The 15202-nt window shown below is 48.0% G+C and overlaps 1 protein-coding gene across 7 annotated transcripts in view; it reads left to right on the top strand.

The window, feature by feature from the left end:
* Positions 1-15202, top strand: part of TBC1D8 (TBC1 domain family member 8) — a 103668-nt gene that overhangs the window by 77690 nt on the left and 10776 nt on the right. For 4 of the 7 annotated variants that reach the window (XM_047743988.1, XM_047743983.1, XM_047743986.1 and 1 more), the window contains 9 exons: positions 664-858; positions 2044-2223; positions 3657-3807; positions 6916-7130; positions 8137-8254; positions 10517-10802; positions 11560-11689; positions 11831-11929; positions 12667-12735. In XM_047743988.1, the coding sequence (XP_047599944.1) occupies positions 664-858; positions 2044-2223; positions 3657-3807; positions 6916-7130; positions 8137-8254; positions 10517-10802; positions 11560-11689; positions 11831-11929; positions 12667-12735 (1443 nt within the window). The remainder of the gene's footprint in view (positions 1-663; positions 859-2043; positions 2224-3656; positions 3808-6915; positions 7131-8136; positions 8255-10516; positions 10803-11559; positions 11690-11830; positions 11930-12666; positions 12736-15202) is intronic. The other 3 variants (XM_047743984.1, XM_047743987.1, XM_047743989.1) reach the window with 2 other exon arrangements.

Below are 15202 nucleotides of genomic sequence, written 5' to 3'. Positions count from 1 at the left end.
TACAAATATTCTTACTTAGGAGTGAAGCAAGAAGATCAAGAGTTGTCTTATACATTTATTTGTCTTCTTGTTGTAGCATATACATAACATCACATTTACCACTTGACCCACTTTTAGGTGTTAGGGTTCAGTGGCATTAAGTACATTCACGGTATCGTCCCACCATCACCAGAACTTCATCTTCACCATCAGAAACTCTGTCCTCATTAGGCGCTCACTCCCCATCTTTCCTCTCCAGCCCTGGGCAACCACTGCTCTACTTTCTGTCTCTGACTGGTACTACTCGAGGTCCCACATCTAAGTGGGATCCTATAACATTAGCCCATGTGTGGCTGGCTTATTTCACTGAGCATAATGTCCTCTGGGTTCGCCCATGCTGTAGCACATGCCAGAATTTCTCTCCTTTTTAAGGCTGTATAATATTCAGTTGTGTCAATAGATCACATTTTTGTTTCTCCGTTCGCCTATTAATGGGTACTGGAGTTGCTCTCCCCTTTCGGCTGTCATGACTGTGCTGCCTTAGATAATTTTTACCTTCTGCATCCATTCCTTAGGGCCGTTGTTTGGTTTGGCCTTCTGTCTGGTGACACCTAAATAGGTAGTCGAAATGCCTGCCTTCCTTTGTCTGTTGCCATACCTTTCCTGGGTAACTTTTTGCGATAGGTGGTGAGCATTGAGAAGATGGAGGATACCAGTCTGCTCCCTAATCCCATTATCATCAGCATCCGGAGCAAGATGGCCTTCCAGTTCATCGAGCTGAAGGACAGAGAGAGCTTGGTGGAGGGCCTGCTGGTGAGGCTGAAGCAGGTGCACGCCAACCGCCCCGTGCATTACGACACCTCCCAAGATGAAGACATGGTATGAGGCTTAGAAACAGCGGGATCCTATCCAGGGAAGGTCTTTCTGACCACTTCTAGGGCAGTGGTCTCGGAAGGGAGTACACATGGCCACGATCTACTTGAGAACGAGAACGTTGTGTTAGGGCTGATTGGGCCTGTGTATCAGACAGCGTATCACTTTTGGTACGTGCAGGGTCCTGAGTGGGTGCTGCACAGGTTAGAGGGTGCCCCACACAGCAAGTGGTTCGAGGGACCAACAGGGCACCCTACTCACAGGTTAGAGGGGTCCGCAGGGCACCCCTTTTGAGGTTAGGGGAGTTGATGGGCACCCCTCCCTATATTAGAGCAGTTCATGGGGTATCCACACAAGTTAGAGGGATTTACAGGGCACCCCTCCCAGGTTGGAGGGTTTGATGGGCTATCGACCTGCAGGTTAGTGGACACCCTCCTCACAGGTTGGAGGGGTCAGTGCCCCCCACCCCTGAGGCTGAGGGGATGTTATTTGGGGGCAGGTGGAACTTGTTAAAAGAGAAGTTACATTGTCTTTAAGGCTAGACAGCTGGAAAACAGATGTGGATCCACTGGGACCTCCTCTCCCGCTGTTTCACACCCGTCCCTCTCTTTCTTCACCTCTTTTTACCCACACAGTGACAGGGAGGAAAGGAGATATTCCCTCAGTACCCAAGAGCTGCTTTCTGAAGGTGGTCATTCTCCGTTCTGGAAGCATACAAGAAATGGTGCTTGTCTGCCCCCTCTTGGCCCCATGCTCTGTATGCTGTGAGCAGCCTTCCCAGGAAGGCACAGTGTGGACCATATTCTTTCCTGAGGATCAACTCTGTTGGGCTAATGTTAGTCTCTTTCCCTTGAGACCTACGTAGGCATGTTTAAGTATATTACCTTTGGGGAGCCTGGGTGGCTCAGTCAGTTAAGTGCTGGACTCTTGATCTCAGCTCAGGTCACAATCTCAGGGTCTGGGAATCGAGCCCCTTGTCCGGCTCCACACTCAGCGGGGAGTCTGCTTGAGATTCTCTCTCTCCCTTTTCCCCTCCCCTGCTGGCTCACATGCATTGTCTCTCTCTCTCAAATAATTAATTAATTAAAAAAATATGTTACCTTCATGCCTCCAAAGGCAAAACAAAGACTCTTCCATAAGTACAGTAATGACTTTCTTCTAGCTCCCTCCTTTTTTTTTTCTCCTTTCCAGCAGACTTCACCTGTATTTCATTCAACAAGCATGTGCAGTGACCACAAGTTTGGGGATCTTGAAATGGTGTCCTCTCAAAATAGCGAGGAAAGTGACAAAGAGAAGAGCCCACGGCTCCACCCCGAGGCCCTGATCTCTGTCTTCCAGCAGGCGGGGAGCCAGAGCCCAGACTCGAGAATGGTGGGTGACCTGGCTCTGCCTTTGCAGGGCCCGGCAGAGCTGGCACGAGTGGGGGTTCCCAGGTGCACCTGCCAACCCCAGCCCTGCAGGCCTTGGGGGAGCAGGTGTGGTGCCGGCTGCTGGCTGCCCCAGGAGCTGGCGCCCCTCCCTCTCCCTCCCGGACAGGTGGAAGGGCTCAGCCCGTGCCAGTTGCCTGGGCACATCCGGGTGCATGGAGGATGTGGTCAGAGGACCGAGGGCGATGGCTTTCCCTACCTGCCCCTTACGTGGCTCTTTGACACAGCCCTTGGCCATTTTTGACCCGGAGAGCCTTCAGTGCTGTCCTTTGTGGGATCTTGCAGGTGCAGAACAGGCATTTCTCCTCTGACCCAGGGGCGTCTGTATGGGCTCCTTTTACAGTATTGCTTGGTTCTCTCCTGAAACAAAAGGTCTCCTATGCTATAGTTATGCTGTAGTTTTACTGGACAAAAGATATTTCTGTTACATCTCCTTATCTTTGTCCTCTTTGTAGGGAGAACCTGAGGGAAATGTCATGCCCAGTGGGGTAAAGAGGCTAGAAATTGTACCGTGAAAAGACATCGTGGCCGGAGGGAGACTGCGTTGGGACCACGTGTACTGGGGGTGTCTGTGGACATTACTGTCCCAAACTGTGTCTTGTTGCCCAGTGGGCTACTATATAGTTGTTAGCTTTATTCATTCAAACCAGAACCTTCTGATATGCTTTACACAGAGCAGCTCAATGAACTCCCAACTAAAACTGTAAGAATATTGAATATATATGGAAGCTTCTTTCCTTACTAGAGAATGCAGACAATGAAAAGCATATTAAACAAGTTGCTTAAAAGGTACTAATGACTCCTGTCATCTAGGGATAATTTTAAAGGATTTTTAGTTGCCTAGAGAAATGGTATCTGTCTTGTGTCTGATAATGAGAACAGTGGGATTTTTTTCAGGTTTCAGTTTTTCCTCTGGCTGCCCTGGAGATCAGGGCAAGTTATGACCCCCCCACCCCACACTGCCCCCTTGCTTTTGTTCACCCTCTGAGCTGACCCATGTTTCAACAGCTGGGTTGGTGTCAGCATCCTGAGAAGCTTCCCCTCATGTCCCCCACTCCCACCCTGCCCTCCCAGCTGCTCTGGACCTGAGTACTTGGACATACCTACTCTTACTATCCACTTTGCCAAGGAAATGGCATTTTATTTGTGTAAACGCTCTTGCTGGGCTCTGAGCTCCAGAAGGCCTGGTTCTCTGCGTTAGTCATCTTTACGTCCTCTGTACCTGCAAGTGTTTCAAAACATTTGCTGAACCAGTTGCCTGTCACTCTTGGTCCCTCTGGTAACAGTGGCAGCCTCCCTCTGCGGTGGGTTGTGGAGGGTCTATGCTGGAAGGCATGGAGGGACTTCTTTGTACATTAACAGCATTTCCATCTCCAGTCCAGGGAGCAGATAAAAATAAGCCTGTGGAACGACCACTTCGTGGAATACGGTAGAACCGTGTGTATGTTCCGCACAGAGAAGATCCGGAAGCTTGTAGCCATGGGGATCCCTGAATCGTTACGTGGCAAACTCTGGCTGCTTTTCTCAGGTAAGTGTTTTTGGTATTTTGAGGCTAACTGATATTTCTGGAGCAGAGGCCCAGATCTGAACAGCACGTATGTGCAGACAGGACCTCTGTCTCTGGATTTTTCCTACGACTTTCCCAGCCAAGAACTTCGGCACCCTTACTGTGTTAGCTGTGGGACCTTGGTCCAGCTGCCTGAGACCTCTGGGCTGCGGTGTCTTCCTTGGCCAATGTGAGGTCTAGCTGAAGGGATCGCCTCTCCTTTAAAAATAACTTTTGAGTCCGTAGATTGTCTCGAGAACTGTAAAGGACCTCCTAGAAGTGAAGTGTCTTTCTAGGACATACATTCTGAACTAGACTAAACAAACAGGGTGCCTGGGTGGCTCCGTGGGTTAAGGCTCTGCCTTCAGCTTAGGTCATAACCTCAGAGTCCTGGGATCAAGCCCCATATTGGGTTCTCTGCTCAGCAGGGAGCCTGCTTCCCCCTCTATCTGTGCCAGCCTCTCTACTTACTTGTGATTTCTCTGTCAAATAAATAATTATTAGACTAAACAAACCAACCCTCTGTACATTGTTCACTTGCAGTGACATTAAAATACATCCCCCAGCATACTTTCTCAGTCCCTCCTCCATGGAAGACACACGGCATCCCCAGGAGACACCATTGCGGAGATTTCGGCCCTACTTCCTTCTCCTAGGAATTGCCTGGGCCATCCCATGATGACCTTGTCTAGCCTCAGGCCCTCAGACTCTGCCTCTGCTGCTGTTGGGTGATGTCTGGGAATCCCTCCTCAGGACCCTCACCAGCGAGTGGGCAGAGATGGGGACCGCCTTCTCTTGAGACGTGCTGAGCAATGTCTCTGCATTGCGGGTGGCCGTTTTGTCTGGCTCAGTAGGAGCGGTGGGGCCTTGTAGGCAGGAAGGGAAGGCCCCTGTTGTCCAGTGGTGTGGCAGGAAGGGAATGCCCCTATTGTCAGGGTGCAGCCGGAGGCCCGGGGAGGAGGTCTGCTCTTCCTTGGTGACACTGCTGTGCTCAGATCAGCACGAGCCTCCTGGAGGCCAGGCCTGGGTACCTGTCTTCTCCCTGCACCTTTTTTTTTTTTTTTTTTTTGATTTTTCAAATAAAAAAAAAAGTTTTTATTTATCTATTTGAGAGAGAAAGAGAATAAGCAGGGGGAAGGAGAGGGACAAGCAGACTCCACATTGAGTGCAGAGCCCAATGTGGGGCTTGATCCCAAGACCCTGAGATCATAACCTGAGCTGAAATCAAGAGTCAGATGCTTAACTGACTGAGCCACCCAAGTGCCCCCTCCCTGCACCTTCTTACGTTCCTCCCTCCTGTGGCTTCATACTGGATCTTCACCCCACTCATCTCTCTTCCCTCTTCTCAGTCTCTCCCCTGAAGAGCCAAGCCCATCCCCTCTCTGGCCCAGGGTGCTTTTTTTTTTTTTTTTTTTTTTTTTTTTTTTTTTTTTTTGGCTTTCCAGCACAATTGCTGGCATGTGCTTACTTGGGATTCATTGATGGGTCTATCACTGCTCACCTTGTTTCACCTGCGGAGTCCCTTTTGGCTGGTTTCTTCATCAAGAGAGGCCTTTTAGAAATTAAAAATGTCTTCTTTATTTTTATATTGAATGAAAACAATTTTGGAGTTGAAAGGAAAATAGGAATGAAAGAAAATCACACTATTCAGCTTAACCACCTACAGGTGATACCTGTTTATGCCACGGGCATAGAGCCTGCCTCTTTAATGAATACACACACGTTGCGATTAAAAAAACAAACCTAGCTCCTCAAGAGCTGTCTTTCCTTCCAAGTGGTAGTGTTGATGGAAAGACTGCTGCAGGGTTTAGGCTGCCGCAGGTCGAGTGGCAGCTGTTCGCGTTAAGTGTTGAGTACAGGGGAATGTTGTAGTGAGTAAGTGTGGGGGGTGATGGGGAATCACGGTCAGCAGAAGGTTGAGTCGGGAAGGGCAGTACACTAAACCCAATCGGAATTTAAAAACCTAAACTGGCGATTAAAGGTGGAACTGGGCCCTTCTGCTTGCCCTGTTCTCCTGGGACCTCCCTGCATGGGGCCAGCCTCTGTCCTGGAATCCCACCTGCTACCTGCGCCCCTGCGGGACCACTGGCCAGGACCACAGGTGCTTTGGGTGCTGGCTGATGACAGAATGGAATCTTCATGCACTGTGGACGCCTCACCCCTGAAGTCCCCTCCCTGTCAGAGGCCTGGGAGGAGCTTGGTGGTGGGTGGACTGGGCGAGGTCGCCCTGCCTGTCATGAGTCCAGCCTCTGAATTTTTCTTTTTCTTTTTTTTAAATTAACATATAATGTGTTGTTTCAGGGGTACAGGTCTGTGAATCATCAGCCTTACACAATTCCCAATACTCACCATAGCACATACTCTCCCCAGTGTCTGTCACCCAACCACCCTATCCCTCCCACCCCACCCTCCGGCAACCCTCAGTTTGTTTCCTGAGATTAAGAGTCACTTATGGTTGTCTCCCTCCCCAGTCCCATCTTGTTTCATTTTTTCCCTTCCTACCCGCCCCATGACCCCCAACCCTGCCTCTCAAATTCCTCATATCAGAGAGATCATATGGTAATTGTTTCTGATTGACTTATTTTGTGTAGCATAATACCCTCTAGTTACATCCACGTTGTTGCAAAGCCCCTGAACTTCTTGTTGCAGCTTGATGGCTCCTTGATAATTGATTACTAAACAGAAGCGCATCTTCTTGTGTGTTTCACACGTACGTGCTCAGTAATTTCGTGTTGAGTTAATGTATGAAAATTGTGTGTACGTCTGTATGTAGAGATACACACATCTATCCAGTCTTCCTATTACTAGAGAAAACAACTTATGAAAAGCATATTAATACAGCTGTTTCTGGTATGAGCTGTTTCCCTCCCTATAAGGTTATTCTTAGAAAAGCCATGTTGTTTCATTTTTTTCTTTCTTTTCTCATTTTTGGCAGAATGAAAGTCCTTTTGGTTTGTGTGTGGTCTCAAGATATTTTCTGTCTCAAGTAATGAGACCCCATTGAGGTCTTCCAGCAGGACAAGCCCCCTCCCCAGGTTGACTCTGTCCTGGTAACTTGCCCCCCTTGAAAATTTCCTTTTAAATCATCAGATGCTGTAACGGATCTCGCCTCGCATCCGGGTTACTATGGTAATCTGGTGGAGGAGTCCATGGGAAAATGTTGCCTGGTGACTGAGGAGATAGAGCGGGATCTGCACCGTTCCTTACCAGAGCATCCCGCCTTCCAGAATGAAACAGGAATTGCTGCTTTGAGGAGAGTCTTGACAGCCTATGCCCACCGGAACCCCAAAATTGGGTACTGCCAGGTAGGGTGTGCAGTGGAAGAGCAGAAATCTTTGAGTCCATGTCTTGTGTTGATTACCCAGGCTTTGGGTTCTGTTGTTCTTGGCTGTCTGGTACCCAGGACTATCCTGTGAAGGCTCTGTGCTTTCGCTTTCCTTAAAGAATGTATCAAGTAAGGCCTCAGGAATCATCTCCTTATAGTCAAACAGGTTGATGACTTAAGATTAGAAACTTTACGTGGTGCCTGAAAAGAGCAGTGCACATGATGAGTTGCTGTTCAGGACAGGACAGATTGTCTTCACCGCCTCTCCAGGCCTCCACTGTAGGACGGCAGTGATAACGCTTCTGTGGAGCTTTATCTTTCTAGACCTCTGCAGAAGTTACAGGGATTATTATTAAAATCTCTGTGCTATTGGGGGAGCAAAAAATGTTTGCGGCCAATCCCTTTCCTTCAGGAAGCACAAGTGGAAATAAGCAGCCCTCTAAGTAGTTGTTGAGTTTACTTGGAAAGTGTATTCAGGGATGTGGTAAACAAGCACAAAATAGAACCCGGTAAAATAAAACACCCCTGCCCCCCCCCAGCACTAGATGGGGTTAGAGAAGTTTCTGATAGCTGAAAATAGAAGAGTTTAAACTTTGTTTTCCTGTGAAAAGCAAAATCAACCCATGAATGGTGTGTGTCTGTGTGTGTGTGTGTGTGTACACACACACACACAGACACACACACACATACACAGAATAGCTGGATTTGACCTGAGCCTGAAGCCCACACCACAGCTGGCCCCAGCATTTCGAGATGGGCCCAGTGATGGAAGGGTGGCTGGTCGCTCAGCCTAGGGTCTCTCATGGGGACCATGTTGATAAACTCAGTCATTCCACTTTACAAATGTCAGTGTGGTTGGACTAGATGCAGTATCTCATCTGCAGCCTTGACTTCTGTGGACCCTTTGGGCTTGTGTGGTTTTTTATGTCTTTTGTGGCACAACGTGGTGTGATGCTAACCACCCCCTCCTCTGTGAAACTGTGCAGTCCATGAACATCCTGACCTCCGTTTTACTGCTCTACGCCAAGGAGGAGGAGGCCTTCTGGTTGCTCGTTGCTGTGTGTGAGCGGATGCTGCCCGACTACTTCAACCACCGGGTCATTGGTAACCTGTCTCCTTCCTCCTCCTCTTCCTCTTCTGTGCTTAGGGAGCAGGGCCAGAGCCGGGGCAAAGACGTGTCGTCAGTCCTTGTCCAGAAATCCCCAGTACAAACGCTGTTTGGCTCTTGAATGTGCAGAACCGACAGGTGTAATCTCTGTGCCGTTCTGCCGAAAGGGTGGAGTGAGTTACCTGAATAGAAAAATGTTGAGGTTCAAGAAACAACCTGAAAGGGAGGGTGGTTTGGCCCACCGTACCCAAGGAGCTCACGCAGACCGATGTCCTCTTTCCCTTGTGGAGACTCTTGAGGCTGGACCTGAAGGGCAGCTTGGGACCCCCCCCCCCCCCGCCCCTCTACTTGTATACAATAAGTGAGAAGGCCCCTTGTTGCTGGCCCCCCTGCTCTGGGCTGACCTGCGACCCCACCTGGTGTCTTCTTTTTCTGTGGCCAATTGGAATCTGCATTTCGCCTGTGGTCCAGCACCTCCTAGTGGACAAAATGATAGAAACGTTGCTTCAGCTTGCTGATAACTCTCAAGATACCCTTTCTGGTGGTGCCCTAAAATTTGGGCAGCAGCAGTGGGAACAGAAACGAAAGAACCAGTTTGAGACAGAATTTGGTAAAAGACTGGAGGTGGGGGCAGGTCAGGAGGAAGATGCTCCCGAAGACTGGTGTCAAGAACTGAGGGAATGTGAGGTCCCCCTGGGAGTAAGCGGGGGCTGTCTAGGAAGGACGTGCTACTTGGTGCCTTTGGTGGCCTTTTGGGATGCCTTAGACTGTCTTCCCTGGCTCCCTCCAGGTGCCTGAGTGATGGGCTTCCTTCCCTTTCCACTTGATGCTGGGGGAGGCAGCTTAACCTTGTACACAATAGCACAGAATCATGGGAGCCTCAGGGTCACGGGGAGGCAGGCTGCCAAAGCCGCCATTGGTTGATGGTGCTGCTGGAGGGCAGTGCCTACCCTACTCCTCAGTGACCAGCAGAGCCTCCGTGGTAATGGGTATCCCTATGTGAGCACTGCCCCAGTACAGCCTGGAGCATTTCCATAACCCACCAAGTGCCCTTCTGCCCCTTCCCTGCCACAGGCAACTCTCGCTCCTGATGTCTGTCACCACGGGCTAGTTGGGCCCGTTCTTGAACTCGGTCTAAATGTAATCATGGAGAACACACTCTTTTGGGGCTGTTTTCCTGCTCACAATACGAGGTTGCTGGAGCATTGGTACTCTGCTCCTTCTTCTGGCTGAGTCCCACTTCACCGTACACTCGGACCGTGATTCATTTATCTGGTCACCTGTTAGAGGTCTGCATTGTTTCCAGTGCTTTATTGTAAGTGAAGTTGAAATACACATTCAAGTGTAAGTCTCTCTGTGAATCGGGATTGCCCGTTTTCTTGGTATTTACCCAGAAGTAGAATTGCTAGGTCATAGGTTAGAGGGATTTTTAGCTTTCTAAGAAACTGTCAGTTTTTCAAAGTGATATACTGTGACCACAGAAACCCTACCAGCAGTGTGTGAGTTCTGGTTGCTCACATCCCTGTTAGCTTTCAGAATTGGCTTTTTAAGTTTTCTCTTAGCAGGGAAGAAGGAATCTATTGTGCAGGTTTAACTTTGCATTTCTTTGATGAATGATACTGAACACAATTTTCTGTGCTTAGTGGCCATTTGTTTATTGTTTCTTTTGAAGTATCTGGTCCCATCTTTTGCCTTTTTAAAGGAAAAATGGGTTTTTGACCACTAAGTTGCAAGAGTTGTTATTTTGAATACAAAGCCCTTGTCGGGTATATGTATTACAAATATTTTCTCAGTGTGAAGTGTGCATTATGATTTTTATTAATGTTTTTTTTAAGAATACCACTCTTTGATTCTCGTGAAGTCCAATTTATAGTTTTTTTCTGTGGCTAGTGCTTTTTGTGTTCTAAGAAATGTTGCCTTTTCCCTGTATTTTTCTTAAGCTTTATATTATTAGCTTTTATATTGAGGTCTATGACACATTTCAAATATATTTTCTTGTATGATGTGAAGTAGGATTTGAGGTCCCCCCAGCCTCTGCCCCCACACAGGTATGCACTTGACTGAGCATTATTTTTGAAAATACTATCCTCTCCCCACTGAATTACTCTAGTTAGTGTCAAAAGTCAGTTCAGTACGAGTCCTTTTCTGGGCTCAAATTCTGTTTCATTCTGCTTATCTCAGAGTAGTTTCAGTTTCAGGCTGACTTTAGGAAGTGTGACTCCTTCCCCAACCAAGTCTCCATGACCTGCCTTTTCCAGGGGCCCAGGTGGACCAGTCGGTCTTCGAGGAGCTCATCAAGGAGCATCTCCCTGAGCTGGCGGAGCATATGAACGACCTCTCGGCCCTCGCCTCCATCTCTCTCTCCTGGTTCCTGACTCTCTTCCTCAGCATTATGCCTCTGGAGAGTGCGGTGAGCGTTGTGGACTGCTTCTTCTACGATGGGATCAAAGCCATTTTCCAGCTGGGGCTGGCAGTGCTGGAAGCCAATGCCCAGGGCCTGTGCAGCAGCAAGGATGATGGCCAGGCCCTCATGGTCCTCAGCAGGTGCGCTCACTGGGCGGGGGAGGGGAGTGAGATAAGGAGGGCCATTGTGGGCTCTGCAAAATAGGCCAGGTGGAGGCAGCAGGGGGTGCCCAGCAGGGCTGTCACTGTGGAATATTTCCTTCCACTCTGCCACTTGTCATGCGGTAGTCCCCACCGCCCCCACCAGAGTCAGCCAATCAGGTGGCACTGTTGCCTGCATATGGTGAAGAGTGTCATCTTCCTGGCTCTTGTCCAGCAAGTGAGAGAGGGTACGGGAGGAGAGTGGGGACTCTCACTTGTCTCTGAGGAGATAGGCACTCACAGTGGCCTTGACTGGGGCAGGCAGGCATTGGGAGATGATGGTCTTAGGCAGCCAGCTGGAGATTCCAGACCCTGGATGTGTAGGGGCTGGTGTGTTACAGTCACTGAGACCAAGGACCGGAACCTGGGTCTCTTGGGAGCTGAGGACAGGTTCCCATTTAGAACATGGAAGCTTACAATGGCACGTACGCATGGAACTTTGTATGGACTTCAGCAGAGTTCCAGGTCCCTGCAAACCTACCCATGGGCCCAGATCGGCAAGCCTGGCTTTAGGCATGTCTCCTTTTCTCTAAGGGAGCACAGAAGTTGCTATCTCGCCCTCCTCCCAGGGTTTGGAGATGAATGAGCTGAGTCTCAAAGTGCTCTGACATGATGTCCCCCAGGTCCCCAGGAAGGTGTGTGGTGTGGTGCACAGGGGAGGGGAAACCGGTACTTCAGTGGTGGGTTGTGTGCTCAGGTTTTTAGATCATGTTAAGAACGAGGACAGTCCTGGACCCCCCATCGGCAGCCATCATGCCTTTTTCGCGGACGACCAGGAGCCCTACCCTGGGACTGACATTGCTGACCTGATCCGGGACTCCTACGAGGTGACAGGGCCCAGCCCACCCACATCCTCTGGGAAACCTGGTCAGGAATGGATTTTGAGGGAGGTTTCCTGGCGGATACTGCTGTCCTCTGTTTGTGCAAAAAGGGGTTCTGTGAGTGTGTAGCTCCTGGTTTCTCTGCAGAAATTCGGAGACCAGTCTGTGGAGCAGATTGAGCACCTGCGATGTAAGCACAGGATCAGGGTTCTCCAGGGCCACGAAGACACCACAAAGCAGAATGTGGTGAGTCACGGGCTGTCGGAAGGGCAGTGGGCGCTAACCCAGACTCTGTTGCGGTTGGTCCTAAGAATGCCTAAGCTTTTGGGGCACCTGGCTGGTATATGACTCGATCCTTGGGGTCCCAAATTCGAGCCCCATGTAGGGTGTAAAGATTTTTACACCTAACTTTACACCCCATGTTTGGTAAAGATTACCAAAAATAAATAAACTTAAAAAAAAAAAAAAAGAATGCCACTCCCCCAACCATGCATTGAATTAGGGTGAGCTGGTGTAGAAACAGAGGTTTTAGAGTCAGACTGTGAGCAATTTAGTCCCCATGAGCCTCAGTTTCCCTAGTTGTCAAACAATACTAAGAGGATACTAGAGGATACTAATACCCAGCATCTGGGACTAAATGAGGTACGAAATAGAAAAATGCCTCGCACAGAGGCCCACAATGCTTGTTCTTCAGGAGGAACTTCCTGGCCAAGCTGCATCTTTGTTAGAGTTCGACTTCCCTTAGAACTCAGTGTAGAGCTTACCCGTTTGTCCCGAGGCACTGATTTGTGAATTGGAAAGGCTGAGGGTAAACACCTTGAGAAAGTTACCATGATGTCATCTTGGCATCAGAAAGGAACAGACTGCTCAGGTAGATAGGACACACCTGGTGTCCCCCACGAGCAGAAGAGACCCCTGTTCCCTCTGATCGTTCTGGGTGCAGGCAGAGAACTCACTCCACTGTTGTTGGTTGTTTCCTCAAGCTCCGCGTTGTTATCCCAGAAGTCTCCATTCTTCCTGAAGACCTGGAAGAACTCTATGACTTATTCAAGGTAGGAAACTCTGGGAAGATGAGGGAGTGACAGGTTGTCAGCTGGTCAGGGATTGGAGCGGGGAGGGCTGCGGGAGTAGGTGAGTACGCGGATGCTGGAGGGGTCTGCAGCAGAGGCTGGAGCTTACCCCACCTGCCAGCTCCATCTTGGTCTCGCCTGCCTATGGCCCACACGGGAGCTGTGCTCTGCAGAGGGCCTCCTTCAATGCCGGTAACCCGTTCCATGCTGTTCTACACGGAGTTCCCAGGCCTTGGTGGATGACCAGTGACCATTACTGACATTCCCACCTCCTATACTTTGTAGTGACTCATACCCGCCCCCCATAATACATGTAGATAAATTTTTATATTTGGCTGCTACGGATGCCACTTTATCTGTTTTCCCTTAATACTGTTATTAACACTTTTCCATGTTGCCATGTAGTCTTACTCATTTTAAAATTAACTTATAATCTATCATATTGGTAATACTAAATAAGCCAGATTTTTAATATTTGGATATATAGGTGAACACTCAGGTCTTGCCCAATGAAGAAAATTTTCAGGTGGCCTGCTGGAAGTTTCCTTGCTTGAAATAGTGGATAAAAACAGGGAAGGAAGGCAGGCAACTGCTCTACTCCTGATAGCCTGGCAGTGAAGGGGGAGACAGAAGAGTTGGAGAAAGCAAATTCTGGGTCTGGCTTCCAGGGCTCTTCCAGGTGGGGACTCTGAGCTACTGTCACTTCTGAACCCAGAGTGTAAACTGATGGAGAGAGTAAGAAGCAGCACTTCAGGGACTTCTAAGTGGAGCACTCGAGGTTGTCTGAACTGGGCGTGCATCTGTCATGGCCCATTTCCCCGCAGTCACTGAAATGGCCTTGGCTTAGTAGAGTCCAGGCACCCCTTGTTCCTGATAAGCAGGATGTGTGCTGAGGACTGCTCAGGACTGTGTCTTCTGTAGACAGCCCCTGTCTTTCAGTTTCATAGTTTCCTCTGTTTCATGAAGAGAAAATGAGAAGTCAAAGTGTCCCAAGTCCCCACCTCTCTCTCCTTGACTTTCAAGGAGGAAAAACAGGGAATGCTAGGAACATAAAGACAGGTAGACAAATGTGTTGTTCAGCATGAAAAGTATTTCATCTATTTAAGGCTAACTGCTCTCAGTTTGAGAGAATAAGAGCTTTCACAGATCCAAATTTATATAATTTAGAAGATTGCTTTAAATTAATAAAAGTAAAATTCATTAAGTACTAACCATGTTCATCTTTAATACAAAGAGTAAGGAAGATAGAGCCTACTGTTTTCCTATTTCTGTCTTTCCTATGAATGATATGTTAAGTACTTATTGAAATTTTATTTGTAGTTAGCTTTACAACTCTTTCATTTATGTAGGACTAACTACAAAGAGAAACTTAGAAACTATCTAAATACAATATAATTTTTAAGATACACTTCCAAAGGAAATTCCAGTAAACCAGCTTCATAATCATGGTGTCTGATTCCATTATACATGCCAAGGTATATAATATATGTGTCATATACAATATATTATGCTATATACAGTATATTTGTGTTACATACAATATATTGTATAATAGATTTGTGTAACTCAATCCAGTACTTTCTTTCCAGGCCCAGAGTCTGCATGTGTCCCATGTAAGAGCCCCATCAGACTATCCTCTCTCTCCATACTCTTGGTCAGCTCTGAATTTTCTTTGCTTTCATAGTCTGACTTCATGTATTTTTTTTTAAAGATTTTATTTATTTCCTTGACAGAGATCACAAGTAGGCAGAGAGGCAAGCAGAGAGAGAGAGCAGAGAACCCGATGTGGGGCTTGATCCCATGACCCTGGGATCATGACCTGAGCCAAAGGCAGAGGCTTTCACCCACTGAGCCACCCAGGTGCCCCTCTAGTTGGGTTTTAAATTCACCTCTGGTCTTGTCTTTATTTTTTTTTTTATGGTTTTATTTTTATTTATTTGAGAGACAGAGCTAGAGCAAAGACAAGTGGGGGGAGCAGCAAAAGGGGAGGAGAAAGAGAGGTGGAAAGAATCTCAAACAAATTCCATGCTGAGCATGGAGCCTAACCTGGGGCTCTATCTCATGACCCTGAGAACATGACCTGAGCCAAAACCAAGATTTGGACATTTGACTGACTGAGCTACGCAGGTGCCACTACTTCTGGTCTTTTCAACTAGAATTTCATTTTTTTCAGGGAAAGGGTCACATAGCGATATCCTTCCATTGTTTTGTAAATACATGATAGGTTATTAATAAGGATTCTGTTCCTTAACCTCATTGCATCCTTCCCTAAGCCTGGAATGAAGAGGCGTGATCACTTTGTGTTAAGATCAAGTAACTCTGACCAAATTCATTACGCATTCTTTCATATTCAAGATCAACAATATGGTTGGTACTTAATGAAATCTATTTTTATTGGTAATTTAAAGCAATTTTTTAATGCTCGAGTGTAACTTTTTCCTTCCAGTTT

Source organism: Lutra lutra, chromosome 9 (genome assembly GCF_902655055.1).
Source record: "Lutra lutra chromosome 9, mLutLut1.2, whole genome shotgun sequence".
Taxonomy (NCBI): domain Eukaryota; kingdom Metazoa; phylum Chordata; class Mammalia; order Carnivora; family Mustelidae; genus Lutra; species Lutra lutra.
This window is presented reverse-complemented; position numbering and strand designations above follow the sequence as displayed.